This window comes from Triticum aestivum, chromosome 7B (assembly GCF_018294505.1).
Source record: "Triticum aestivum cultivar Chinese Spring chromosome 7B, IWGSC CS RefSeq v2.1, whole genome shotgun sequence".
In the NCBI taxonomy this organism is placed as follows: domain Eukaryota; kingdom Viridiplantae; phylum Streptophyta; class Magnoliopsida; order Poales; family Poaceae; genus Triticum; species Triticum aestivum.
Window position 1 is genome coordinate 686,384,419 of NC_057813.1, and position 27,880 is coordinate 686,412,298.

Sequence of the window (27,880 nt, forward strand, 5' to 3'; positions counted from 1 at the left end):
CGTTTCAGGCGTATTTCAGCGTCATGTTTCTCCGAAAGAAGGCCAAGAGATCCTACGGGAAATTCATGAAGGGGATTGTGGTCATCATGCCGGTTCAAAGTCCCTGGTTGCAAAAGCTTTTCGTCATGGGTTTTACTGGTTAACAGCTCATGCTGATGCGGAGGATCTGGTAAAGCGATGTGATGCTTGTCAAAAAATTTCACGCAGAGCTCATGTTCCGGCTAAGGAACTACGGATGATTCCTATCACTTGGCCTTTTGCTACTTGGGGGCTTGATATGGTGGGACCCTTTAAACGTTCCCAGGACAAGAAGACCCACCTGTTGGTGGCAGTTGATAAATTCACCAAGTGAGTTGAAGCGGAGCCTGTTAGCAAGTATGATGCAGCTACGGCGGTTCAATTTCTCAAAAAGATCATCTTCCGTTTTGGCTTTCCACACAGCATCATCACGGATAATGGTACCAACCTTTCCAAAGGTGAGATGGAGGATTTCTATCAGAGAGAGCACATCCGGCTTGACCTAGCATCTGTGGCGCACCCTCAATCCAACGGTCAAGCGGAGTGAGCTAATCAAGAAATTTTAAAGGGTCTTAAACCCGGGCTCATGATTCCCTTGAAGCGAACGCTGGGTTGTTGGGTGGAAGAATTACCTTCTGTGTTGTGGAGTATCAACACCACCCCCAATCGATCAACAGGCTACACGCCTTTCTTTATGGTATACGGGGCAGAGGAAGTTCTCCCAAGTGATATACGTCATGATTCGCCCTGGGTTGCTAATTATGTTGAAGCGGATAACGAGCAAGCTCGCCAAGAGGCACTGGACCTGTTAGATGAGAAACGGGATATGACTTTGGCTCGATCGACGGTTTATCAACAAGACCTATAGCGTTATCACAGCCGTCGGGTTAAGACAAGAACCTTTCAAGAAGGTGACTTGGTGCTCCGGCTCATCCAGGATCAGACCGACATGCACAAGTTATCCCCACCTTGGGAAGGACCCTTTGTGGTCATCAAGAATCTGCACAATGGATCATACTACCTCATTGACGTTCGAGACGACTCACGCAACTCTGAGGAGGAGACCCGGCGGCCGTGGAACATAGCTCTCCTCCGGCCTTATTACACTTGAGCCATAGGCTCTTTTTATGTGCATATTTCGACAATGTATATATTATGATCAATAAATAAATCAGCATCCTTGCTCTGAGAGGGGCCTCTGCTGTTTTTTCTCAAATATCCTTTGAGTTACACGGGGGCTTCAGCTGACAAAGCGGAGTACTACCTATTAAACCGGCTATACGCCATAAAGCTTGGGAGCTTCACACCCAAGGGGCCAAAGAGAGTCTGGATGCTTTGCACAACTCAAACATAGGCACCCAATGAGCACAGTTCATCATGTTACTTGGGGGCTCCTTGGTCAAATACCAAGGAGTTTGAATGGACCCTTGTAGCTGGGTATCGACCCACGGCTTGGAAGCCTGGTATATTTACCTAAAACCCCGGGTTAACTTGCCTTCATCAAGTAAGACACTCCTATCCAGGTCATCCTGGCACGGCCCTCCGAACGTTTGACAGTTACTCTCATTGAGACCCTGCACTTATCAAAGTTAAAACGGTGATTGGTTAGTTGGAGGTCCATCTTAAAAGGCTTTGTTAAATGGTTCAACTCAACGGCCTGGCAGCCCACAAAAAGCCTCGAATTTGGGCCTGGCAGCCCCCAAAAAGCCTCGACTACACGGTTTTATTTGCGTTTTGCTGAATTTTATGTTAAACCGATTTTTCTTGGCCTGGTCAGTCCTCTTATTAGCCCGGTATTCTTTAAACCGTCTTGGTTTGCAACTACACGTTGACAGACCTTATTCTTAAACCGGAGTTTATTAACCCGACCTGGCGTTGACTACCTGTCACCAGCTTGGATTATCTGATGTGAATCATCACCCGGTATGACTTACTATACGACATCAGTAAATGATGGAGTTATACAAGAAATTCAGATTTGGGTTTTCACCCTTATGACAATCAAAGTTGACAAGCCAACTAAACAGGGATCTTACATCACAGGTATGAATCATTTCATATTTTTACGGTTTCACTACAAGGATCCGGGTCTATTGCAACAAAATCGTTTGTCGCAATACATGCCGTTTCATGGCGATAAGTACCTATTGCCACGAAACGACATTCCTTGGCAGCCGTTGCGACTGGACGCATGGTAATAGGTTATTGCCACGAAAAAGCAATCGTGGCAATAAAGTGTGCTATTGCAACATCCATGTGGGAAGTTGCCACATGTTTTCCCGTGGCAACACTCACTTGATGCCACAATTACATTTGTGGAGATAGCTTTAATGCAACATGTAACGAATTGTGGCGCCTGATATCTCGTGGCGATAGACATTTGTGGCAACAACCTATGCCAACGACGCCCGTTTCGTGGCGCATTACTCTTCTGTGGCAATAGTCAACTGTGGCAATAAGCTATGGCAACAATCCTTGCTTTCATGGCATTAGGCATGTTGCCACGACCCACTACACTTGTGGCAAAAAAACTATGGCAACAATCCTTATTATCGTAGCATTAGGCATGTTGCGACGACTCACTACAATTGTGGCAATAAACTATGGCAACAATCCTTGTTTTCGCGGCATTAGGCATGTTGCCTCGACCCACTACACTTGTGGCATTAACTTATGGCAACAAATATTCCAGTCGTCGTAACAGGAAATTGCAACATACTTGTTTTGGTGGTGATAAATGGGTATCACAACAAGTGAAATGTTTGTAGCGAGAAACTATTACGACAATTTATAATTTCCGTGGTGATACTCTATTTCAACAAAAATTACTTTGGTGGCGCCAAACAGTTATCGCATCGTGAAATTTTTTGTGGTGCCAAGCTATTGCAACAATATGAGGTCATCCGTTACAACATCCTAGTGCAACAAAATAGGTAGGCGTAGCGATTGAGATTTGACGCAACACTTTTTTTAGTGGTGCTAACATGTGGCAACCGAAAGTGGGTTGTAGCATATTGCAACCGTAAAAGAAAATACATGCATTCAATTACAATATTCAAAACCATACCTATAATATGTAGATTCATAAAGTTCATAATTCTCGTAGCAAATATCCATCAAATGAAACTCCGATGTAATTTAGCCATCCTAATTAATTGCGAAGACTAAACGGTCCCTGATCTAGAGTCCAGGCCAGCTAGTTCTTTGGATCCTGCAATCAAGAAATAAAAAAAGTTCTAGTTAATGAGTCCAACATAACATACGCCATACAATTATTCCAGCCCCATAGTTAAAAAGAACTATCGCCAGAACACAAGTGTAAATGTCTAAAGCATAAGCACAAGTACATCTACTAAAAGGTTCTGCTATTGATTTAAGTTGTGGCTCGATGTATAGTTTCAGTTAAGTTCAAGTCCCTAGCTAGCACATATTCATTTTTTTTAAGTTCTGACTCGATGCAGCAACAACACATGGTGAAAGAGAAGATGCAGCTAGCTAATTATGAATGCCAATGACGTATAAAATGCAAGTGAACATGAAGAGAAAGTACGGTTGTGACTTACCATTGCTTTAAACATTCGAGAATTCCTTGCTGCAGCTTGAGCGCATTTGAAGAAATAATAATTGGCCTTGAACCTAGAGTCTTATTAGGACTAGATCTCTATAAAAGAGTATTTTGCAAGTTTGGGTTACTATTTTCTTTGTCAATCCTTAGGCACCTGTAAATACAAGTGCACTTTAGCAATGCAAGTAAGCAACATAAATCTTACAAGATCGCAAGCATATGACTGTAATCACCTGTTGGGTTCCCATCTGTTGGCAATGCTACAAACTTTGTCATCATGTTTTTTCAAATTCCAGTCTTGATGTTTGCTCCTCTTCCAACAATCTTTCCCTTTCAGCACGCTCTTCTTTTAACCTCTCCTCAAGTGTTCACTCTCAGCACGCTCCAACTTAATCCTCTCTTGTGTGTTTGCATGTTCAGCTTGTAGTTGATCTTGTAATTCGTTGACCTGCTGGCTGAGCTCAGAGTTTTGCTGTTGGGTGGCTGCTGTAGGCTTGCTCTTCAATCTGGATACGAAACCTTTGAGAACCAGTTGAAGGTTTGGCCATGTATCCGTACCCACGAGGCTGCCATGACTTGCATTTCAGAGTGTCTTTGTATGAGGTCTGGAAAATATTGTTTTTCTGCTCACTTGAAAGTGGACCTTCAGTTTCAGTTTCTTTGTTTTGAACCTCTTGACGTGTTTTGTTCTAAAAATGAAAATAACAATTATAGGTACGGCATCAATATTGACACTATATAAAAGATGAAACAAGAATAGCACGATCCAACGCATCAATAATCCCAGCTGATGATGAAAAACACCGAATGCACATCATTGAATAACTATAGAATAACCAAAAGTCAGTGTACTTACGTAAACTTTCTAGGACTCTGTGTTAGACCATGTTCCGTCGTTCGTGTGGGTGAGTTCCAAGTTTCTCTGCAAGTAATATAACAATGAGATGCTTGAAACACGAAACCATATTTAGCAGTGAGGCATACATATTTAGTTAGACTCATACCTTCTCAAAGCTTACTTGCGAGTAAGATTTTGATCCAATTTTGTGTTTTGTCTTCTGTTTCTTACGGTTATCGCCGTTCTTTTGGCTGCGTTCCTATCAATTCATTGAAACCAAATATAACTAGTCAGACAAGCCATTGTAGAAGCTGAAGATATTGTACTGAGTTTGTACCCAAATAGTGTAGTACAGTGTGGGCTGTGTGCGTGCACGGGTATGGATACAGTGTGGTCTTTTTTTGTGTAAGTGAACATCAAAAGAGCAGAGCTAGCATGTGTTGGTGGTTCAGTGGAAAAAAGGGCATTTGTTGCCTTGAACACACACCCGAGGCTAGCTGCTCTGCTTCTTCTCTGTTCTGGCCCTGAGTCCACATTATATCTAGCAGCTTCAGTGTGAGACCAAACAACCAAATATAAAAGAGGGAGAGCAGGAGACGCCCAACAATATTGACATTCTCTCAATAAGACTTAGTACATTGGCAATAGTTTCTGAAAAATTGGGAATGAACAATTATTGCAAAAAAGGAGGGAAAATACGACGATGGAGCGACTTATTGCAACATTATTAGACTATACACAAAGTCTCCCGTCTCCAGTCTTGTGGCTATCCACATTTGATAAAGTCAAGTAAATGAACTGAATTCTCAACTTCAGAATACCCCCGTACATAGAACTAAAAAAAATCTAAAGAAGATACCGCCTAAAAGCACAATTTTTGCAATAGTTAACCCGAGATTTAAAATTTACTACATCTATACATCATACTCTACCTTTGAGCTGGAGCTGAGGTCAGTGGCTGATCAGATTAGCATGTATGATGCTAGGTGTAAAGCTCGAGCCTAGCGCAGCGTCGCCCATCCACTGTGGTTCGTCGAGTGATCGCGTGTCAGCGTGACGCTACAACACCTAAGGGCATTGACGCCTTGATGCCCAGCCACACCAAACCTACCCAAAAGGCTACAGCCCACGAGGCTACACCAAGGCCTGGCCACGTCTGAACAAGACCCGGCCTACCCATGAACCAGTTCCGAACAAGGCCGCCGTGGGATTGTCTCTGTACCTGATGCACCGCTGTCAGCCTAACCTGGTGCACGGCCAAACAACTCTACACAATCGTTTCAAGATATCAACATCGACCCTGATGCCTGTGCATCAGGGAGGCTCCTAGTAGCTCCGCCCCTGCTGTGAACATCATACTGCAATTAAATACACTATGTAGGTTCAGCCAATTGAAGCAGGATATGAGGCAGATGTACAACGCTCGCTAATTGTAACCAAAAACACTATGAGACTGATCCCATCAGCCAATTGAAGTAGGATATGAGGAGTATGGAATACCCAAAAAACACTGATCTACATCGCTTGCTATCGAGGTTCAGGGATGCGGCAGAGATGGTAGGATACCGAGTCTAATCTAAAGATTCAGACTGAACCAAAGGGAAAAGAAGTGAGCTGACAGATTGGGGGACAAGCAAGATGGGGGAAGACACACCTTGAAGGTGTGGCGTGGCTTGCAGCCCATGAGCTGGAGCGCGCTCTGCGGGATGGGGCGCGTGCAGGGGAAGCTGCTCCTCTGGCGGTCGTCGGTGACGACACTGCATAGCGGCGGCCATGTCGTCCCCTGCCCTGACTAGTTCTACGACCAAGAGGCGAGCAGAGGAGAGAAGGGACGAAGAGAGCGGCGCGTCGAGGAGGAGGAGCTCGTGGGGGAGGGGGGGTTTGAGCCCGGGCGGGCATTGTCGCGGCGTGCAACACCGAGGTGTGTCGTGCTTGGTCCAGACTCCAAACACGGGATTAATGGGAAAGGAGATGAGACGGGAACTCCGTCGGCGCCGACGCCAGACCGCATCGCTGCTGCCGCCGGCATGGCCGAGGACACGGAGACGCGGCCCACATCGGCGGGCGCAGAGGAGATGGGGGAGGGCGAGATCGAGGAGGAGCGGAGGTTCCAGGAAGGGAGGAGATCGGGTGGAATAACCTGACGCCGTGCAGCTGACTGGAGTGTGGTTCGCTGTGTTGACGCCGTCATGACGCCGGCAGCACAGAGAAAGCAGGGGCGAGAGCTCAGATCCAATCTCCCGTGAAAGACATCGTGGTGTGGTTCTGTTATGAGGGTATTTAGCGGGAAGGTTAATATAAGCTATTTTTTTTGGAACAAAGACTCTAATTTGGGACCTATTAGCGGGAGGTTAAAAAATATTGGCGCAAACAACATTACACCTAAATTAGGTGGTGGAAAAGTAATTATTTTTGTTCTAAAAAAGTAATTATTTTTTGAGGGAATGTTCTAGTTTGTAAATCGATTTTGAGATGGAGGGAATACTAAATTTTGTTTGTAAAAAGTAATATCATGGTTAAAAAACCACCAAATTCGAGAATCGTGGAGGGGCGATCTGGCGCCCTCCCATGTAACGTTCTCGTCATCGATATTTGTATAGTCGTTGCTGTTTGAGGAAGCCAATTAACAAACGAAAAAGAGTTTCCCCTCTTTATATTATAAAGCAACCATCACATACATCGAAGCAACCGATACAAACACACGCCACACACACCCGAGGCAAGACGAATGTCGGACACCGACACACAACCTCAACGACTACCAAGCACCTATAAGATGTGCAAAAAATGAATCCGCTTAGAGTGGATGGAGACCACCAGCACGAGGAGCGATCATCAGGAAAGATGTGCGACGGACACGTTGGACCGAGGACTCAAAGACGATGCCTCTAGGAAGGGCACGACCACGAACATCGTCATCGTCTGATCCGAAGATCAAGTTTTCACCCGGAGTAAGACAGGAGTGGGAGCACCACAACAAAAGCGTGCAAGGAGGAACACGACGTCCACGGACGCCGACACCGTCGACCAGTGCACGCACTGGGTAGGTGATGTACCATGGTGCTTCAACCCCTCTGCTGTAAGCCCGGTCCGCCAACCACCCGCAGCCAATTAGGAAGGTATATATATATATATATATATAATGTATGCCTTGGTCAACTATTGGTCAAAGCAGCAAAAATACTGATGGGATGGGTTAATGAGGCGGTCGATCTATGTCAGTCTCGATCTCATATTCCAATGGGGTGATCTCAGCATCTTTTATTTTAGCGGACAATTCTTGGAGGGTTTGTCCACGCTAGAGTAGGTCCAACATAATTATGTTGGTTTTGTTCAAACCATAACCATAGAGATTCAACTATGTAAATTAAACAACCAAACCAATTTAGTTTTGAGATTTATTGTGTTAGAGACGTGTTGTTTCATCATGGATCTACACTTAGGTTGGGATATGTCAAATATTTGTGCCTTGGTCAACTGTTGGTCAAAGCAGCAAAAATTTGACTAGTTTTGAACTACAGTTCACAGAAATCTTATGCGACCCTCACTTTAAAACTATTAGGTTATACTCTTGTCTCGAAACATAAGTACTGATGGGATGGTTTGATGAGACGCTCGATCTATGTCAGTCTCGATCTCACATTCCGATCTTGAGATGGGGTGATCTCAGCATCTTTCATCTTACTGGTCAATCCGTGGAGGGTTCGTCCACGCCAGCCAGAGTAGGTCCAACATAATTATGTCGCTTTTGTTCAAACGATAACCATGGAGATTCAATTATGTAAATTAAACAACCAAACCGCCTTACCAATCCTGGGTTGTGCCTTACCCATCCCCGCCAGCGCCATGCCGCGCCTCGCACATCCCCAGCCGACAAGCATGCTTGCCCCGACGCCCGCCATGCTTCCCCGCGCTCGCTGCTATCGGCACCGCCAGCGCCATGCGGCGTCGATGCTCCTGCAGGTCAGCGCGGCATCGAGGCTGCGGTGGTAGCTGCGGGCGCGGGGCGGCACCTCGCGCTTGGCTACTTGCGCTCGGGGTGTCGGGGAGCATGGCGACTAGGCTCGGTGGCGCACAGTGGCGCGAGCTCGGAGCTCCGGGCAGCAGGACGTGACCCCGACACCCAAATCCGGACTAGGTGGCGCGAGCACTAGCGGGCACGAGCGGGGAGCACGAGCTTCGTCGCGGATTGAGAGCATCGCGGAGGCGGGTGCGGGCAGCTTCTCTCAAGCGAGCTGCTGCTGCCGGGCGAGTAGCACGGCGGAGTTGCGGGACGGGAGTAGCGGCGACCGAGCGGAGGCAGCACTCATTGGGCGCACCGGCCGACCTACTACGTGTTTGACGAAATGCCGAGGCGGACATGTCAAAAAATGGGTCCGGATCGAGGAAGCTCCAACAAGCCCTCTTCGATGGCGGATCGATGAAGGCTAAATTGGCGAAGAACCCACACGTTCTGACCGATTCCTCATCGACGGTGGAATCAGAGGATGCGGAAGCTGTCGCCGCTGGCGGGTGGAGGAAGCACTGTCTTGCCCTCTCCGCTGGCGGATCGAGGAACCGCCAAGATGTCGTCTCCGCTAGCAGGTCGAAGAAATGCCGTAATGCCGTCTCCGGTGACGGATCGGGAAACCGGCAAGGCGCTGTCACCGCTAGCGGGTCAAGGAAGTGTCGTCATGCCGTCTTCGGTGACGGATCGGGAGACCAGCAAGACGTTGTCGCCGCTAGCGGGTCGAGGAAGCGTCGTCATGCCGTCTGTAGTGGCGGATCAGGAAACCGACAAGACGCCGTCTTTGTTGGCAGGGCGAGGAAGCGTTATCGAGGAAGTGCCAAGACATCATCGAAGCTACCTTTCATCTGAAATATCAAAATGAATATGGTTGTACCAACTGAACTTTTATTTGGAAAATCGATTCAACATCTGTTAAGATACAGTATGTGCCCTGAGCTGGTAAGAGATAACAAAGCTATTGTAGCCCTCAAAACAATGGTGATTTGGAGTGGATGAACTGAATACTCTTACTGAATCTCTTGGTGTGCAAATCTAATGTATATTGGTCTGATTGCACCATGAACACAATTATTTGTAGAATACTACTCATGAAACTGAAACAACTTCTTTGTTTGCATCATCAAGTTCTTATTTCCAATGAAAGTCCTGTATTATGACGAAATCCTCTTCTTGTAATTTCAGGAGTTACGTAAGCATAAAAATAACTACTCCCTCTGTCCCATAATGTAAGACATTTTTTGACACTACACAAATGTCAAAAAATGTCCCATAATCCTCTTCTTGTTTTTTAGGAGTACCTCAGATCCTCAAAAGAAAATAAACTAGCCCTTTATGGACAGGTTCCATACCTCAACTCGTACCTGATCCCCTGTTCCGCCGCCGCCCTACCCGAGCGCTGGCCGCATCCAGCAACCACATCATGGCGGCGCGACGAAGCAGCCCGCGCTGGCGCCTCCCTGCCGCTCCCCTCTCCCTCTAAACTTGCTCCGCCACCCGCCCATCGGCGCCTTCCGCCCGTCGGCCTCCTCCTCCATGGATCTCGGCTGGTCGATCCTGCCCGTGGGCGCGTGGCTGGACCGCCCAACATCTCAACTCTGATGCCAACCGGCTCTGCTCCAGCTCTTCCGACATCCTGCTCGCCTGCCCGGGACTGGCTTGCCTGCCTCCCGTGCGACCTACTACCTCCACAACAACAAAAGTATGATGGGGAGTGATCTGCGCCGGCGCACCGGCCCAACTGTTGGGCCGGTCCAGCCCCAGCCGTCAGATCTGGTCCCCCCTGCACCGTCAGATCCGTTCCTTTCCTTACCTCCTTCTTCAACCCCCCGCACGGGAAAAGGACGGGCCCCCTCATGCTCGTTGACGCCCCAACATGAGCCGACCGCCTCGCCTCGCCTCCTCACCACCAGTCGCCCCCGCCGTCGGTCGCCTACGGTCGCCGCCCTCACCGCTGGTCGCCTGCCCTCACCTATATTGCTTCGTGTGTTCCTGAAACCTCCATGGATGCAGCAGCGTGCGGCCATGGTTACGGCCGGTCGAGGTTGCAGCCCGCCGCGAGCCCGTAGCAGCTCGCCGGCGACTAGGTTGCAGCATCCGCCCCTGCCCCCCCCCTTCCCCCCCGTGCTGGATCTCGCCGCCGGAATTCACAGAAACCCACCACCGGCATCTGGCCGTCGTGAGAAAATGGATGTAGCAAAAACTGTGGACGGTAGTAGCAAAAAACCACATGGTTGAAGCAAAAATGTCAACCCATATCTAGTTGAAGCTTTTTCTAAAGCCGGATGTAGCTTTTCTGTTTGCTGGATGTAGCATTTTCCAGTACTGGTTGCAGCTCTGATGCATGTCCATCAAAACTCATTCTTTCAGTATTGGTTGTAGCAAATCACCTCGCCGGTTCCAGCAAAATGAACATCGTGGTTCCAACATTTTCCGTTGCCGGTTCCAACATCTAGCGAGAGCGGGTTGCAGCATCTGTGGGCGCGTGGTCACCGCGGTCACCACCTCGTAGTAGCAAAAAATCATGCCGGTTCCAGCATCTAGCTAGAGCGGTTGCAGCATCTGCAAGTGTGGTCACCGCGGTCGCCGTCCGTAGTAGCAAAAAATTATGCCCGTTGCAGCACTATGTCTCACCGGTCGTAGCATATTTGGACGCCGGTTGTAGCACCGCTTGCTTGTCAGATGCATCCCGGTGCTTGGCCTCATCGCGCGCGGCCATGGCGAAGGGAGCGGGCATGGTGACGGGCGCATCCATGGCGACTTCCAACTCCGGCTCGCCAGGCGCGGAAGGAACCTGCAGCCGAGGGGGGAGGGTGGCCAGCGGGAAAGAAGGGGCGGTGGGATCTGAAGGAGGAAGAAGGGGATCGGGAGAAGCGCGAGGCGTGCGATGCGCTTCGATCGAGTGGCCCGCACGGGACCGGCGGAACGGTTCGGCCGGCGCACCGTTTCTAAACACTTCCCAAGTATGATTATTCCCCTTGTTTCCCTCTGTATTTTTCATTGCAAGTGCAGCAAAGTGCAGCAAATTTGGATTTTGCTGTGTTTGTGAAGAGCCATACCCTTTTACCGAAAAATTGCTGCTGATTGCTTACCTATTTGCTGCTGAAATCTCGAAGTAGTAGACTAATTTTCCCTTGCTTGCTGTTTTATTGGTATGTAGAACCACACATTTGTGGAGGTCAGTAGCATAAAGATATGCTATGTTCTTTAGCATTAGTTGTTAAATTTAGGTGATGTATGCACTGCGAGAAAATGGCACTGTGTCAAGGTTTGCTGGAGGACAGTACGCCTGTAGGTTCTCCAACAGCCATAAGTATGTTGTACTCAGGGTAAGCAACACCAGCATATATACTTATCAATTCACCATTAGTCGATGAATATCTTGTTATTTATTTTGATCGTTTAACCATGCTGACAAAGAGAACTAGCTTGATGCTTTCTGCATTGCGATGCATCCCTCTTGTACTTAACCGAGTCTAAATATCAAATGTCATATCCTCATATTTGATACACGCTACATTTGTTTTATACTTGTTGTCTTGGATATGATCAAACATGTTTAAGCTTGCTGATTTGCTTCTCTTTGCTTGGTGATCACTACTAGTTATTGGCAGGAGCTCAACCAGGAATTATTGATGACTGAGGAAGAGTGGCAGTGCAGCATGTTTAGCCTTTACCTGAGCAATTACACTTCCACTTGTTGTCTGCCAAATTTGTTTAGAGCCCAAATCATTGATGCCGCGACCAGGTTCCAATTTTTCATCACGGATCACTACTGTTATATTTATGTTACCAAGAGTCGGCAGTACAGTCAAGGAAATAGCATGACTGAAGTAGATAGAAAATAGGCAATCCCTGAACTAGATAGGTAATATTCTGTCTGTTTCAAGTCTGTATGGTTTGCTGAAGAAAGTAGGCAATCCCTGAAATAGATAGGTAATAGTATTATGTCTGTTTGAACTTCGTATGGTTGCCAAAGAACTCAGTATGGCGTCTGAAGAATATTGGTTACAGTTTCAAGTAGTGGCTCATGTCTTATTGCCATTTCAAAATACGTGATTCTACACAAGTTCAGTGAAAATCAGCCCGTTTTGTATTCCTGCTCATGAACTCCATATGTGGAAAACAGCATGAAGAAGATGATTCTCATTTGTTATGTGCTCCCTTTGATTATACACTTCTCTCCTCGTGTACTCATTTTGTTATATATACTTGGGATACTTACGGAATACTTTCTGCCATTGTAGGTACAAAAAGAAAATTACTCACCATTGAAATGAGAAATAAATGGCTTTCTTCGCAACTGTGCCTGACAAATATAGAAATTCGTAAGAAACTGATCTCTTCTGCACTGTACATGAGGCAATACACAAGCTGATCTCATGAGGCGAAATGCACGCTGAATCCTGGTTGATATGTGCATAGTTCAGTTGAGTAGCACCCTGTTTTTTCCCAATGTATTTGACTTGATACTTACTCGAGTTTTGGTAGACATACTTCAAAAATTGTTTTCTAATTTCAAAAAATGTTCTAGCTTGTCCAATTTTGTTCACATATTCAAAAAATGTTCATGCTTTTTCAACTTTTAAAAAAATGCGTTTTGAACAAATTGTTCGTAATTCCAAAAAATGTTCGTGTTTCAAAAAAATTGTTCGTAATTTTGATAAATATTTTGTGTTTTCAAATTTTGTGCACAACTTTAGAAAATATTCAGGTATTTCAAATCATGTTCCAGCTTTTCCAAAAAAAAATCACATATTCAAATATATATGCTGCAGTACACGTACAGGAAATAACATGCAAGGAAAATATCCCACAATAGAGAGTTCTTAAATACAATCGCGATGCAGTCATTCAGTCCGATGGTTAGCAGCGCTTCTTGAGTATAGGGACGTCGTAGGTTCCATTCCTCGTCGCGTAATTTCCGGTTTTGCGATTTTTTACCGCTGTATACACACCTCGGGGTCCTTATAGTGGGCCGGTCCAGTCGGACGTTTCCTGTTTGCGTCGCGCTGGCTATTCGCCGCAGAATGCGGCACATAGGACCTCCCGTCAGAATCGGCGAAGGAAGTTGAGGGAACTGGCCGGCCCGGTTGGAGCTAGCGAATCCAGGCACATAACCAAAAAAAAAATCACCAGAAAGCTGTTACGCCAGAAAGAGAGCTCGAACACATTATCTCCGGCTAGTGTATAGCTCGTCCAAACCAATAGACCAGACATATCCTAGTGGTAGATTTTCGGCGCCCAACTTTAAGAACCAATATATATCGCCTGATCAATTAAACTACTACTTTATACAACAGCAGATCCGTTTCTTGGGGAAAATGAACAGTTTTTCTTAATTTTTTTCATAACGTTTGAAATCTTGATATTTTTTAGAAATTGGATCAAATTTTTAAAAATGTCAACATTTATTGAAAACAAGAACAAAAAATTTGAAATTTCAAATGATGAATTTTTTTAAATATACATTGAACATTTTTTGACATACGCTGAACAATTTTTAAATACACACTGAACATTTTTAATGTACGCAGAACAAATATTTAAATACACATTGAACATTTTGGTGATATATGTTGAACAATATTTAAATACTCATTGAACATTCTTGTGAATATATGTTGAACAATTTCAAAATACACAATGAACATTTTCTCAAATATACAATGAACATGTTTGTATATAAATATGCAATGAAATGTGTATAATATACGAAAAAGAAAGACGGAAAAGAAAATGAAACAGAAAAACAGAAATGAAAGAAAAAGGAAAAAGAAGAAAAAGCAGCCGATCGTGGGCCGGCCCAAACTGGGGCATCGGGTGTCCAGGCTTCAGCGGAGCCACGTCCTTTTGACGCCTGCGGGCGTCAAATAGGATCCGCCAAGGAAGTTTTCTTACCTTTGTCACAGCTTTTCTTAGGCGAGGGAATCTTGTATGTTATACATTTTTATTAACAGCACATAAATACGTACAATCACGGTGAGAGAATCCTGGATGCTATACATTTTTATTAACATCACATAAATGCATACAATCACATCAAGCAAGATACAGAAAAATTAGGAAGGGAGAGAGTATGAGGATTTGCTGCCCAGTGCTCATGACTCACCTTGGTGAGAAGGGCAGTGAGCTTGTTGTCTTTCCGGTGCCGAGGACGACCTTGCTACCGAAGGAGGTCAGTAGGGCGAGTGGAGGAGACCTTGGCGGTGCAAGAAACCCTAAAGTGAAGGGCGTCCACGTGTGTGCAACGCTTCACACGCGCGTAAGCGAGCATTCCTCCAATTTGTGGTCCCACCGATGTCCACTTTGCAAGATATGTGACTAAAAACAACTTAGGTTCAATTTGTGGTACCAAATGTGTTAATACCTCTATGAACTAGTACGCCCCTTTAATCAGATCCTAAGAAATAGTATAATAAATAAATGAAAAAAATCAGGGGCACTATAGAGGATATCGTTGCAATATCCTGCTCCTTCTTTCGCAATACAAGAGGATTGTTGCAATATGTTGTACGTATTGCCATGGACGCACAAGTTGCCGCAATATATAATAGTTATTGCAACACAAAGAAGGTGATGCAAAAAATCGCCCTATTACAACTAATACATGTTTTGTTGCAATAAGAAGCCATGTATTTTGCAACAGTATCTATGGCTAGCGCCACATGTCAGAATTGTTGCAATATATGTCTAAGTGTTGCCACAAAGATTTACTTTGTTGCAATACCTAGTCTTTATTGCAACAAAATGACCAATTCACGCAATGGGACGCAAATGTCGCAATATCACTACCAAATTGCAATGCTGATGCAGCTTGTGGCAATACATGGCTTCTATTGCAACAAAATGAGTACCTAGCGCGATGAAACTAAATTGTGGCAATATGTAGATCCTATTACCACGAACAGGAAAATTGTGGTAATATAGCATTTTATTGCAACGAAAGATGGTTATAGCAATAAATTTTGTTGCAATAGACCGGAATCCTTGTAGTGTTTGATTATCAATCCGACCTTTTCTTGGGCATTATGATCCGTCCGGCGGTCAACCGCCAGGACCCTTGTCTTTTTATGCACACACAGGAGTTGTATATTATGATACCTGAACCAAAATTGACATTGATATGGCGGATCACACAAAGTATCTCCTCCTGCACGATGGCAGCAGATCACAACAAGTTTTTGCTACCCTATTACAAGGCACTCAGAGGCCCAAAATATGGAATTGTTTCACAACGGACAGTTTCTGACATATCAACCGCCTTGACGGATTATGCTTCATCGCCGGGTTGATGTGAAGTAGATAGGTCATTTGGCGTCGGTTCAGCCTCCTCCTCCCCATCCAATGGCTGGAAGTCATTGGTGGTCCAGTCAATCCGGGTTAAAGCCTGAAAGACAGCCTCTTCACTTATAAGCTCAGTCGGATCAACGTCAGGGGCGTAAGTGTGCTTACGGATTGGTGGAATAAGGTTCTGCACTTCAGGAATAACAACTTCATCCTGTTTGTTGTTTGCGTCATAGAAGGACCGGTGAGCCGTCAGGTTAGCCTCTTCTGCCAACTGACTCGCCAGAGGACGCATTTCCCTTGTTACCCGTTTGAGGGCGTCATTGTCAAATACTTCGCCGTTTTCTTGAGCACTGGGGAAGCCCTTGGCTATATCAGCCGGATCAAGATCAGCTATCCATGCCTTGGCTCGAGTCAGTGCTAATAAAGTGCCAGCCCGGGCAGCGGATCGCTTCAACTCTTCTATTTGCGCTGGCGTCATAGATAACCGGTCCAGCGTGTCCTTGATCAGTGTTGGCGCCGCATTGTCATAAGTAGTGGCGCAGATAACCCGTTGAACGCCGATATACAACTGTTCAACCAGTGTATACGCGGCCTTGAGTTTCTTCCGCATATCAGAACCCAGATGAGCAATGCGACTACCTATATCGGTTTAAGAAGATCATGTTAAACCGGAGAAATTTCAAAGCGAAATATTCATAAAGCCTTGGAAAAACAGTGCTTACCAAATATTGCAGAGGTCATGGCATTGACTTGGCGCTTTAAACCAATAAGCTCTTCCGTCACCGGTTTAAGAGCTGATTCAGCGTTTTCCGCCCACTTCAGCAATCCGGCCTTCTCGGTATCCCAGTTGGCCTGCTCAGACTTAAACCATTCTTTGAGCTGCTCCATGGTGGTTAAGGCGGTTTTCAACTCATCCTTGGCCTTGGTGGTTTCTGCTTGTTGGGATTTCAGATTTTCTTGAAGGTCAGCAATTTGCGAGACTTGTTGGTTTATCTCACTCTACAACAGTAAGAGAGCATGTTAATATCTTTGTTAAAGTCCCAAGCATATAACCAGTTATACACTCGGCACTTGGGGGCTAATGCGGATCATTTTTATGCTGATTATTGAAGTCCCAAGGATTAATACAAGTTTTAATCATGGCACTTGGGGGCTAATGTGTGTTTGATCACAAGGAAATTTCATAAAGTACATTATGGAGTATACAAAGTCCCGGTTTGACTTTCTCAAGACAAACCGGCCCTTGGGGGCTACAATGTAATGAAGGTACAGAGCAAAGAGCAAAACTGTTTACCTCATAGCACTCCTTCATCAGATTTACTAACCCGGCTTCATAGTCACGGCTTGTGTAAAGCCGGTTCAAGAAGCCAGAGTGAAGGTCTTGAGCAGAGAGATCGACATAAGCTGACAAATCAGTCTTCCCCTTCCCCTTGCTCATAGCGGCAAATTCATCTTTGGCAGAGTGCTTTGATAGAGCAACCGGATTACCAGGGGCGGTATATGCAGTACCAGTAACAACAACATCGTCATATTTGGCTGGACTGGATGAATGGACATTCTTGACAGGGCTTGGCGCCTTGGTAGCAGGGCTTGGCGGTTTGTTAACAGGGCTTGGCGGATCAGCAGTAGAGCCCCGCTGTTCAACTGTTAGACTTGGAGGACCAGGAGGATGTGAAGTATCAACCTCTACATTCGGTTCAACCTCTGGCGGGTTGGCATCAGCATCTTGGTGTTGCCCAGCAGAGCTGTCTATAGCAACTTCCGGATCTTTGCCATGATGCTCTGGAGTCTTCTCCGGATCAACATCCACAGTTGGGGCGCTGGTCTTGGCTTTTTTACTCAATCGAGCCTTGGCACTACAACATTAAAGGTTAGAACATGGTAAACCGACAAATAAAAGAAACAAATTAAGGAGTAATATATTTACCCAGCGACGACTTTGAGAGGAGGCAACTGAGTGGTTGATGAACCGCCAGACGAGTTGGAGGAAGCCTGGTAATTCGGGTCAGGCGGATTGACAGGGCATCGGAAGAAACCTTTCAAAGGATAACGTTTTTCAGGAGAACAAGTCACCTCTGGACGACGTTTCCGGGTTGGCGTATTAGCTAAACCGGATGACGTGATTTGTTGACTGCTATGACGGGTTCTGCGACGTTCTTCAACTTGCTGTGTCTTCAAAGAAAATTTTGGATCCAAATGAGCAAGGGGGTGAGATTGTTTAACTTTCCGGACTGTGCGGCGAATTCTTTCAACCGACAGAAGATCTGAATTAGAAGAAAGAAGGATTACCTCAACATGTTCTGCATGGCTGGCCTCCGCATCATCCTGGGAATAGTCATTGTCAATAAGATGAACGAAAAAGGAACCAAGTGAGTCAAGTTCTACCTCAGCGTCTGATTCTTCATCTTCTGGCGGATCAGAAGATTCGGTGGTTTTCTTCTTGCCAGTTTTCTTGGTGGCCTTGGTCTTTGCACGAGGAGCCCGGGCCGGTTTAGTCTGTTTCCAAAAAGAGCTGTTAGCATGAAATTAAGACAAGGAAAGGTTAGTACACAGTCAATACGGAAGCAAATCAGTAAAGTATTTAGATGAACTTTACCACTGGCGGTTTATTGGAGACGCAAAACGGAGCCTAACCGGTTTGGCTGCATGCAGAGATCAGTTCATCAAGCATTTTCTTCACCGATTCAGTAACTTCAAGATCGGTCATTACTATTTCATGGTATCGTTGAGGGTCTTTGACATCACCAGTGTACTCATGCATCAATCCGGGACGGCGGCTTAAAGGTAAAATACCCCAAGAAACCCAGTAGCGGACAAGATCAATGCCAGTTAAACCGTTAGCCATCAGAGCCCTGAGCTTGGCGAGTTGAGGTGCAAAATTCTTTCGTTCTGTGGCGGTCAAGCATGAAGGTAATGGGTGGCCATTGCTAAGCCGGTGAGGGCGATAACCCGGCAAAGGATTTTCTCCATCAGGGGCAGTGTTTCGGCAGTAAAACCAGGTCTGATTCCAATCTTTTGGATGGCTATGATGTTTTGCATGAGGGAAGTCAACTTCTTTCCTTTTCTGAATTGAAATCCGCCAAGCTCTGTGTTGGGACCATCTGAGAATTCCGTACGGCGGTTTAAATGAAAGAAGTCCCGGAACAGCTCCACGGTTGGCTCTTCTTGAAGATAGACTTCGCAGAATACTTGAAAGTTGCATATATTGGACACCGAGTTTGGACCAATATCTTGCGGATGGAGTTGGAAGCTTGCGAGGACATCCCGGAAATTTTTTGATCCGGGCGGACTGAATCCCCGGTCTAAGTGTTGCATAAAAATAATCACCTCTCCTTCCTGAGGTTTAGGTGGACATTCCGACTCTGGAACTCGCCAGTGGAGAACCCTTTTTGAAGCTAAAGCGCCAGTAGTGACATAACCATTGATTTGTGTTTCCGTGATCTGGGACGGAACCCAATTGCAAGCAGCGAGCCTTTTTGAAGCTAGAGCGCCAGTAGTGACATAACCATTGATTTGTGTTTCTGTGATCCGGGACGGAACCCAAGTGCAAGCAGCGAATTGTTTCATCATTCCAGAAGGGGGGAACTGAAAAAAAACAAGTGCCGATTTTACAAATTACGGTTTAAGGTGTACAATTCAGTGTTAAACCGGAGGAAACTACTATGCAAGGTTCAGTTGGCGGTTTAAGAGAGGGCTAATGATATATGGCGGATTGGCTATCAAAATGTTAAACCGCCCATAGGCAGAAGGGCCAGGATTCAAAATTTCTGCTAAGTGTTGACAGAAACAGGTTTCACACAATGATCAAATTTATTTGGATCTACCGCGCATCCGTAAAACAATTTTTTCTGTGATCTCAAAAGGGGCTAAGCAAAACAGGGAAGGTCGTGTACTCTACAGAGGAAAACGGACGATCTGCTAGCATTAAAAACGGATGTGGAGTAACTACCACATGAGATCTACACTGTTATTGGATCAAAACTACCGCGGCAGAAGGAAGGACGAAGAAGAAGAATGAAGAACTGTACAGAGGAGCTCGCAAACCCTAAAACACAGATCTAAAGATGAAGGAAAGAGGAAGCTTACCACTGCAGATTTGCTGCGGAGGGGTGCGACGAGTTTCTGGTCCGTTTCACGTTGATGCAGCAGCCTTTGTCGATGCAGTTCTCGAGGGTCGCGGACGGCGGCGGAGCTTCAGAGCTTGGGCGTCGCGAGGAAGAAGAAGGCGCAGAAGGGGAAAAGAGAGAAGGGCCCTCGGGCCTTATTTATAGAGGAAAGAGTAAAACGACAGGCGTGAGAATCAAGGAGCCTGAAACGGCAGAATGGGTGCACCTGTCGCCTCGATTTTCGGGATAACCATTAAGTGAAGGGAATCTTTTTAATCTTTTTATACAGATATGATGTCATGATGGATCGTTGCTGTGTTCAGAAGATGACGTCACGGCGGTTTACGAAAATTACAGGAGAAGACAATATGGCGGTTTACGAAGATACAATAAGATGCTTACAAGATATCTTTGAAGTATTGAAGATTGACATGAACAAATTCAAATCAACCTGGGGCCTAATGTTGAGGATATAGCTATTGAGTGTAAACCGGCCAGGAGGGCCCGGTTCACCCTCGACTATGTTGAAGCCCATGAAGATCCAGAAGATGGCGTTTACTAATGAAGCTTAGAAGCCCGCAGCGCAAAGGCGGATTAGGGCCCATAGTGGTAAACCACCATGACTATGTAAATTTGTAGTATAAGTTAGGAAAGGAGAGACCGAGCCGGACAATTTGTATGAGTCGGCCTCGGGGCTCTGTAGACCGGCCGGGCGTCAACCTGTGTATATAAAGGGACGACCCGGCGGCGGTTCAGGGACAACAGACAACAACTCGAGACTCAGGCAAGCGTATTTCGCTCCCTGGTCACCGAAACCCAATCAATCCCATCACAACTAGACGTAGGCTTTTACCTTCATCGAAGGGGCCGAACTAGTATAAACTCCCGTGTCCCTTGTCCGGTTTAACCCCTTCAAGCTAACCCGTTGCGATGGCTCCACGACTAAGTCCTTTCATGAGGACATCTGACGTGTTAATTCCACGACAGCCGCCAAAGGAGAACGTGCATGAGCTTGTCGTTGACCACTTTATTCATATGCCTGAACCACTAGTTCCCAAGCCTATTGACTCAGACTATGAGCACCAAATTAGGAAGTCATATCAAGCACAAAAAAGAAGGATTTGAGCTCGAGCTCGAGCCAAGCAGCTGCCAAAAAAGAGGGAAAACTGTTTCCCAGCTGGGAGAACATGCGGTGCAATCGACCCCCCGCTCATTGTACCCACACATGTGAGTACCGGCTCCGATCATCTGGTAATAACCGACGATCATAGAAGGCAGGCTACAGAGATCGGATGCACTATAGAAGAACTCCTCGAGATCGAGCCCATGGAAAAGTTTACCGAGGAGCAACTAAAACGGCAATATGCCCGTGGCGAACCTCTGGTCAAGACTGTGGAGGTCAGGAAGCTCTCAACGAGAACGTATTAATTTCATGAATGGTACATGAAAATTGCCAAGACTACCAATCGAGAGTGCCTCATGGTGAGAGTCAAGCCAGAGCATTACTACCATGAGAATGCTCTGCATGTTGAGTTTACAGAATTGTTTCAGTTACTCAATCAAGACGCACTCGACAAATCTATCATTAGTTGCTATTGTCTGTAAGTGATTGCTTTCTATAATTTAAGTCTCAAGCTAGCTGTAGTGCTCGTTGATCATTACCTGTAATTATCCTCACTATATTCTTTTATGTGGTATTATGTAGAATGAAGATCTATGAAATGAAAAAAGCTGGACGCTATAGCATTGGATTCATTTATCAAAATACCATTAATCAAGAGACATGGACGCGTCAATGGGAACGAAAAGACACAGAGAACAACTTGCTAGAGTTCTTGAAGCGCTTAAATACCAATCAAGATATACTACTTCCTTACAACTTCGGGCGAGTCACATTATGTTGTACTACAAATTCAGTTTTTGCTTACTAGCTAGATGTTAATAAGTGTATAGGGTTTAGGGTAGTTGATGAGTTATATGCACATGCCCGCTTAATTTATACATGCAAACGTGTGCACATGCAGTTTCCACTAGATCTTGTTAATCATTTAAGTTGATGATGGAAAAGTTGAAGTACTAGACTCACTACTTAAACGAAATCGTGAAGGGGATGGTCAACAGGTAATTTCAATAATTATCAAACTATATGTCGGCCTCTTTAGTTTGTCACCTCCTGATATCAACTAATTAATAACTCCTTTATTCATTTTATTAGCCGGCGGGCAGGGTTTGGAAAAAGTTCATCAAACAGGTTAAAGACACATAGAAACAAAAGCTGATATGGGTGCGACCCAAGGTAATTAATTAAGTAGTGCTAGCTAGCTATCATCTCTTTAATTCTAGTTTCAATACCATTTAATTATCATGCTTGATTAATTATTATCTGATCGAATTCTATTCTCGTAAAGGCCCTGAAGCAGGCGCCAGGGACTGGTTTATGTGCATACTACGTTTGGGAGAACATTGACATGATGGCGTCGAAAGGAGCAGATCTGATAGATAGCTATGGGAACGTTTGCCAGAACCTATTCACAATTTTTACATCATTATCTAATATATACACACACAACTAATACATGCATATTAATCTCCTTCTTTAAAGATGAAGGAGATGCGGGATCAACTCCTATCAATGGATCGCGCACGAGCACTTCAAGAGAAAATAGCTGGATTTTTGCTCGACCAGGTCATAGATCCTAAAGGAGAATTTCATTACCCGCTACCATAGTAATGCCTTCATGTAATGATCTGCAAATTGTAGGAGAAATTGATCCGTATGCATAGACAACTGATAGGTTTTCGCTACCGCCATCTCTGGAGATAGTCATAGAAGACTACCATGTATTGCCCAGGCTTCATTGCACTGTTGACACCTGGAGCTTTGGACAATGACTCTGCAACGTTTTATTGATCCATAAAACAGACTTTTGTCGAATGGTTTGTATCTTGATTCATGAAATGTAGAAGTGCACGCCAGATTGATGTCCTGAGTTGGTGTGTGCGGCGGTCCGTCTGAATATAATGGTATTTCGCTGTACTCAAATGGGGTGCCACATATATCATTGTGGGCGCTCGCCTCATATAAGGACTTGACATAAAATTTTCCTTTGAGTTGTAAATTCCACTGAAACTTGTCTGGCTGTTTAAAAGAAACTGAAAAGTAAGCCATTCAACTAAAAACGGCAATTTTGATTTTATTTTAAGGTTTGGTGCGGCCACACAAGCCGCCGGTCAGTTTACTGAAGGACTTCATACATATAAATCGTGGATGAGAGTAAAAACTCGTTACAAACTGTTCGATTGAAGAAACTTCACCATAGTTCATATTGAACATCTGCTTGCTGGAATCATATTCAGATTTTCATGTTGTCGATGGCTAGTTTCCCTGTTGCATAAGTTTTATAAAATTTTGCTATGTAGTCCTTGTTCTTCATTTTCATGTACTGTGTCGGTCTCTTCTCGTCGACCAACTCTGACACCGGCTCAATCTCAGTCTCTGGGTCCAATGTATAGAACATCACCAACGATAAGCGCTCTTTCTCCACATTTGTCACAACCCTGTGCACGGGACTTTTGAAGAATCCATTGCTCAATATCTGCATGTATGGGATGGAAATAGATATATGTTAATCCAAAGCTTGACAATCCAAATGACAAGATAAAACAGTTATATATGCAACTGCCTATGCACGCAATACCTCCATTACATCTCCTATGTTCACAACCAATGCGTTTGGAGTAGTAAGGTGAGGCAACTAGCCAATGAAAATAACTGGAAAGAAAATAATACTTTTATACTGACCCCTCACGGTATCTACATCATATTTTTGCTGGGATAGAAGCGATACAAGATTAGAGGGAAGAGAAGCAAATTATAGATTAAGAGCCAGATGCAACACAAACTTCAAAACAAATGTGAGAGGATAATGTCGGCCAGATATTAATGAAGTAGTACATACCCTAGATGAGGCCGTATTGGTGCTACAGGTGCACCAGATCCCGCTTGCACATTAAAAAATGTTTGAAATTTTTCAAAAAAAGAACTAGTGCATTGAAAAAACATCATTCGATGGTGCCACAAAACTTCATATCAAAATTCTAAACATTGCATGAGATACAAAAATGAAAAATTTGACATCAATGTGAACCTAATATAAGTTTGGGCTTTAGATTTGGCCCATTATCACATTGATGTCAAATTTGTCTTTTTTTATCTTGTCCAATTTTTGAATTTTGATATGAAATTTGTGACAACATCAAATGATGTTGTGTCAATGCACTAGTTGTTTTTCGGAATTTTCAAATATTTTAAAATGCGCAACCGGCATCTAGTGCACCAGTAGCATCATTTGCCCTGAGTGCACCATACGATCTCATACCTAGATAATGTACAGCTCGTCCATTAGATTAGCTATAGTTGATATGACACTAAGATATAGTCAATAATTGGTTTGAAAGTGTCATTCCAGTCCAGGGTGTAGTAAAATCGAAAAAAGTATAAAAAAATCAATATATCTTGATCTTCTGGCAACAAGAATCCATTTGTTTTCTATCTGCTTAAATATTTTTGTGATGGAATGACATTCATGGCGGTTTGAGAAAAATAACCAAATCGGCGCTCCAAAATGTCTTCAATAGTAGCCTTGTTCGAACATTTTTTTCCGGCGCATCACGGATCTTTTTTTAGCATGAAACTGTGCACGGGGTAAAGCACTTGACAGTGTCTGTCAAAAACAATTTTTTTAGATTTTTAGATTGTTTATTTTTTATTTTTAGTTTACTGTTCATATGGACCAGGGAGCAGAAACTACATGCCCGCAGTTGTCTGTGCTATTATCCTTGTCCTTAGACATTCTTGCCATGGTCTCTACCATTTTTTTTACCATTACTGCCTTTTACAGTCATACGTTTTGTACAGAGTTACATTCTTATATACTACATGCTACGCGTACATACTCTCCAATTTGATAGATACTATATACAACATACAAAACTCAAGTGGTGGTAACTACCACGGGTGGTAGATAAAATTTGTTCTACACCCCAATAGCGTGCGTGTAGAATAGCTTATTCCACACCCCAATAATGGTATATACAAAATATAGTACCTCATTATGTAAAATATAGTAATTTTCATAAAAATGTACTCCCTCTGTATACTAATATTAGAGCTCTAAACGCTCTTATATAGTGATATAAACGCTCTTATATTAGTTTACGGAGAGTAGTAAATGCAAACTTGGGTAGTGAAAAAAATTATTTTTCGAATTACTACATTTTACACACTAATAAACCTGGCTCATTATGTGCCCTGGATATATAAGGGACGCCACGTTAAGGAAAAGCAATAGTCTTGTATGCAAATCCAAAGGTTAGTAAAAAGGTGACTGAAATCTCTTAAAATGTCAGACAACTTATTAAAGATAGACAGCCCTAGAACCTAGTAGAGGATACCTGAAAGAAGGGGGATGTGTTGGGAACAGACTATAGTTTCTTTCAGACTCAGGTTCCACTAGGAGGTTGAATCGGTCGTTCCAGTCAAGGACCTGATTCTCCACGACGACCATGTCGTTACCGTATCCATCTATGCTTACCTTCTCGCCGTTGACAATGTTTGAGTACTTCATTTTCTCTTCTAGTGGGAGCTCGAAAAACTCCCTCGCAACCTTCATCGCCTCGGCTAGAAAACTGGGCTCCATTCCATGCCCAACAGCCTGGATAAAGATCGACCAGAGATGACAACTTTTTTTTAGAACGAAGGCTCACGGTGAGCCCGGCTTTGAATTAACAAAGCCATCAACCGGCCAGGGATACAAACTCTGGAGTACAACCTCGACACAGAACCATAAAAAAGAAATCACGGCAAGATACAATGGTGCCGAGAGCAGCTCACATGCCAGACATACAACAAACTGAAAAAAAGGATCTACATGAAGCACCAAGCTTGAGGATGTCAAGGCCTCTTGCACACGCGAAGCCTAGGAGAAGGGGGATGCCGGCTTAGGAGAGGAAGATCAGATGACCGAAGAGGCAGCCCTAGCCACAACATCTGGGACCAGCCAGGAAGCACCACCATCCAGATCCATTGTCGAAGAAGGCCCCTGCCTCCTCGCCTGGCTCGAAAGGCGCCGAACCGTCGACAATGAACACATTCACCCTAGAACCTGGATGAGAGGCACCGATGGCATCCACATGGTTGGGATTAGGCAGACGCGACCTGTCGTCGACTTCTCACCTGGAGCAGAGCAACACCGAAAACCAGAGACTTGGGCATTCAAGAGGAGAGCTGTCAGGATGCACGAAGGAGCAGCAACCCACCACCAGGGGGAGCACAGCACCGCTGGAGATAACTGCTGCCGCCGACACCCACCGCACACCTCACGGCGAAGACCAAATTCCCACCTTGCTCCCAAAGCAGCGCCTTCAAGAAGGAAACGGCGCCAAGGGCGTCGCCGCCGCCCAACATCGTTGGGGTTTTCACCCGGGAGGACAAGGGGGAGGGGGTGGGGAAGGTATACCTGACCAGCGCCTCCAAGAAGGTGCGCGGCGCCCGCGGGCGTCGCCGCCGTCACAGCCAGCAAGGCGGCTAGGGATTTCTCCTGGCAAACTTCCCGTCCCCACTCCCACCCGGCGAAGAAACCGGCGTCCAGGACGGAGCCGGCCAGATCTGGGGGGAGGACTTGCGAATCCGCCGAAGAGGGTGGAGGGCGGCCAGATCTGGAGCCGCGGAGCCGAAGCCGCCGCCGCCACGCCCTGGCGCGCATCCACCGGCTGCCTCGCCGTCCACACGGCCGAGGGGCACCGGCCCGCACCTGCGCCACCATGCGCCGAGGGTCCGGTGGCGCCAATCCCGCCGGGGCCGCCGCCCCGGGTCGCAAGGCCCCCCACGAGAGATGCAGAGCAGCAGGAGAGGCCCCGCCGCCACCATCCTCAGCAGCGCCCCGAGCGAAGCCGGCGGCTGCCTCAGGCGGCGGCGAGGAGAGGGGTGGCGGGGGAGGAGACGGCGGCGGCGGGCTAGGTTTTCGGCCCTCGAGTCGCCCGAGAGGGCGACGCGAGGGAGAGAGGGATGTAATAGATTTCCTAACTCAAGGATAGAAACAAAAACAAGTTTTTACCAGGAAGAGGTCCCAGTTCTCCAAGGCGGATTGCAGCTTGGTGAACTCTTCTGCGCTGTTGGAAGACATACGGCTGAGATCGACGATCGGGATGGGCTCGGGCATCTCGGAGACAGTCGCAGCGGGACGGTCTTGCTCAGGAACTACGTACTGGCCGGGTGGCTCCTGCAAGCCGCCGGCCACCAGTTCTTGCACGATCGGAGGTACCTCGAGTATCTTGAATTGTTGGTTGTAAGCCATGGCTGCTTGCTGTCAGTGTTGAGCTCCCACTTTGGCAGTTCTATTTATAGGCATGGATTAGTGGGTACTGGTAGCTGGCGGGCCTAACCTGTGAGTGATCTAATCATGCATGGTGAATTGGTGATTAAGACAAAATTCTTTTCTAATTAAGCTAACTCCAGCTTCCGATCGGACCTGGGCACCGGAGAGGAGGCGCGCCCGCGGCGAGGAGGGCTCCCGGCCAAGAAACTAGCAGGTGGAAGAGACTAGCTTTGGAGGTTGGGCTCCCTCAGGAAGAAACTAGCAGGTGGAAGAGATAACTCGGGGTAGATAAGGTTTGTTAGTGGGACCCACATATGTGCGGCACCGGACAGTGATTCAAAATATACTGCATTTCTTAAACTAACACGTTGCAAAATTCAGTTTGTAATCTCAAAATTTGTGACGATTGAAATTGTCTTCTCTTTTTTGTTACGATTGAAATTGTCTTGACTGTGCTAGAAAACTAAAGCACACACGCGTGCGTACTTTTTTTTTTGAGGGTTCACACGCGTGCGTACTTAAAACAAGCATACGTGACACCCTCCATGTGCTTCTATGAAAAACGTCACACTTTATTCCCAAGTAAGTATCCCTCCACTTCCCGTTTAAATGCACACTTATCCTTAGATCGATAGGTGAACCAATATAATACGTATTGTGACATATAACCCATGTCTATAA

The 27,880-nt window shown here is 45.6% G+C and overlaps 1 protein-coding gene and 1 long non-coding RNA gene across 4 annotated transcripts; both read right to left on the reverse strand.

The window, feature by feature from the left end:
• Positions 1-1,498: 1,498 nt before the first annotated feature.
• LOC123161882 (uncharacterized) lies at positions 1,499-6,555 on the reverse strand. 3 transcript variants are annotated; one of them, XR_006480933.1, is made up of 6 exons: positions 4,588-6,555; positions 4,440-4,505; positions 3,817-4,272; positions 3,582-3,737; positions 3,086-3,229; positions 1,499-1,592 (listed from the first exon to the last, which is right to left on the reverse strand). It is a non-coding gene; the product is annotated as an uncharacterized lncRNA (long non-coding RNA). The 3 variants fall into 3 exon arrangements; XR_006480934.1 differs by lacking the exon at positions 1,499-1,592 and having other exon boundaries at positions 3,042-3,229; positions 4,588-4,680; positions 4,909-6,555; XR_006480932.1 differs by lacking the exon at positions 1,499-1,592 and having other exon boundaries at positions 3,042-3,229.
• Positions 6,556-22,997: 16,442 nt separating this feature from the next.
• LOC123160862 (S-norcoclaurine synthase 1-like) lies at positions 22,998-27,408 on the reverse strand. The gene is made up of 2 exons (XM_044578713.1): positions 26,939-27,408; positions 22,998-23,419 (listed from the first exon to the last, which is right to left on the reverse strand). Exons 1-2 carry the CDS (start codon positions 27,176-27,178, stop codon positions 23,177-23,179), a joined length of 483 nt encoding a protein of 160 aa, XP_044434648.1. The 5' UTR covers positions 27,179-27,408; the 3' UTR covers positions 22,998-23,176.
• Positions 27,409-27,880: the final 472 nt, after the last annotated feature.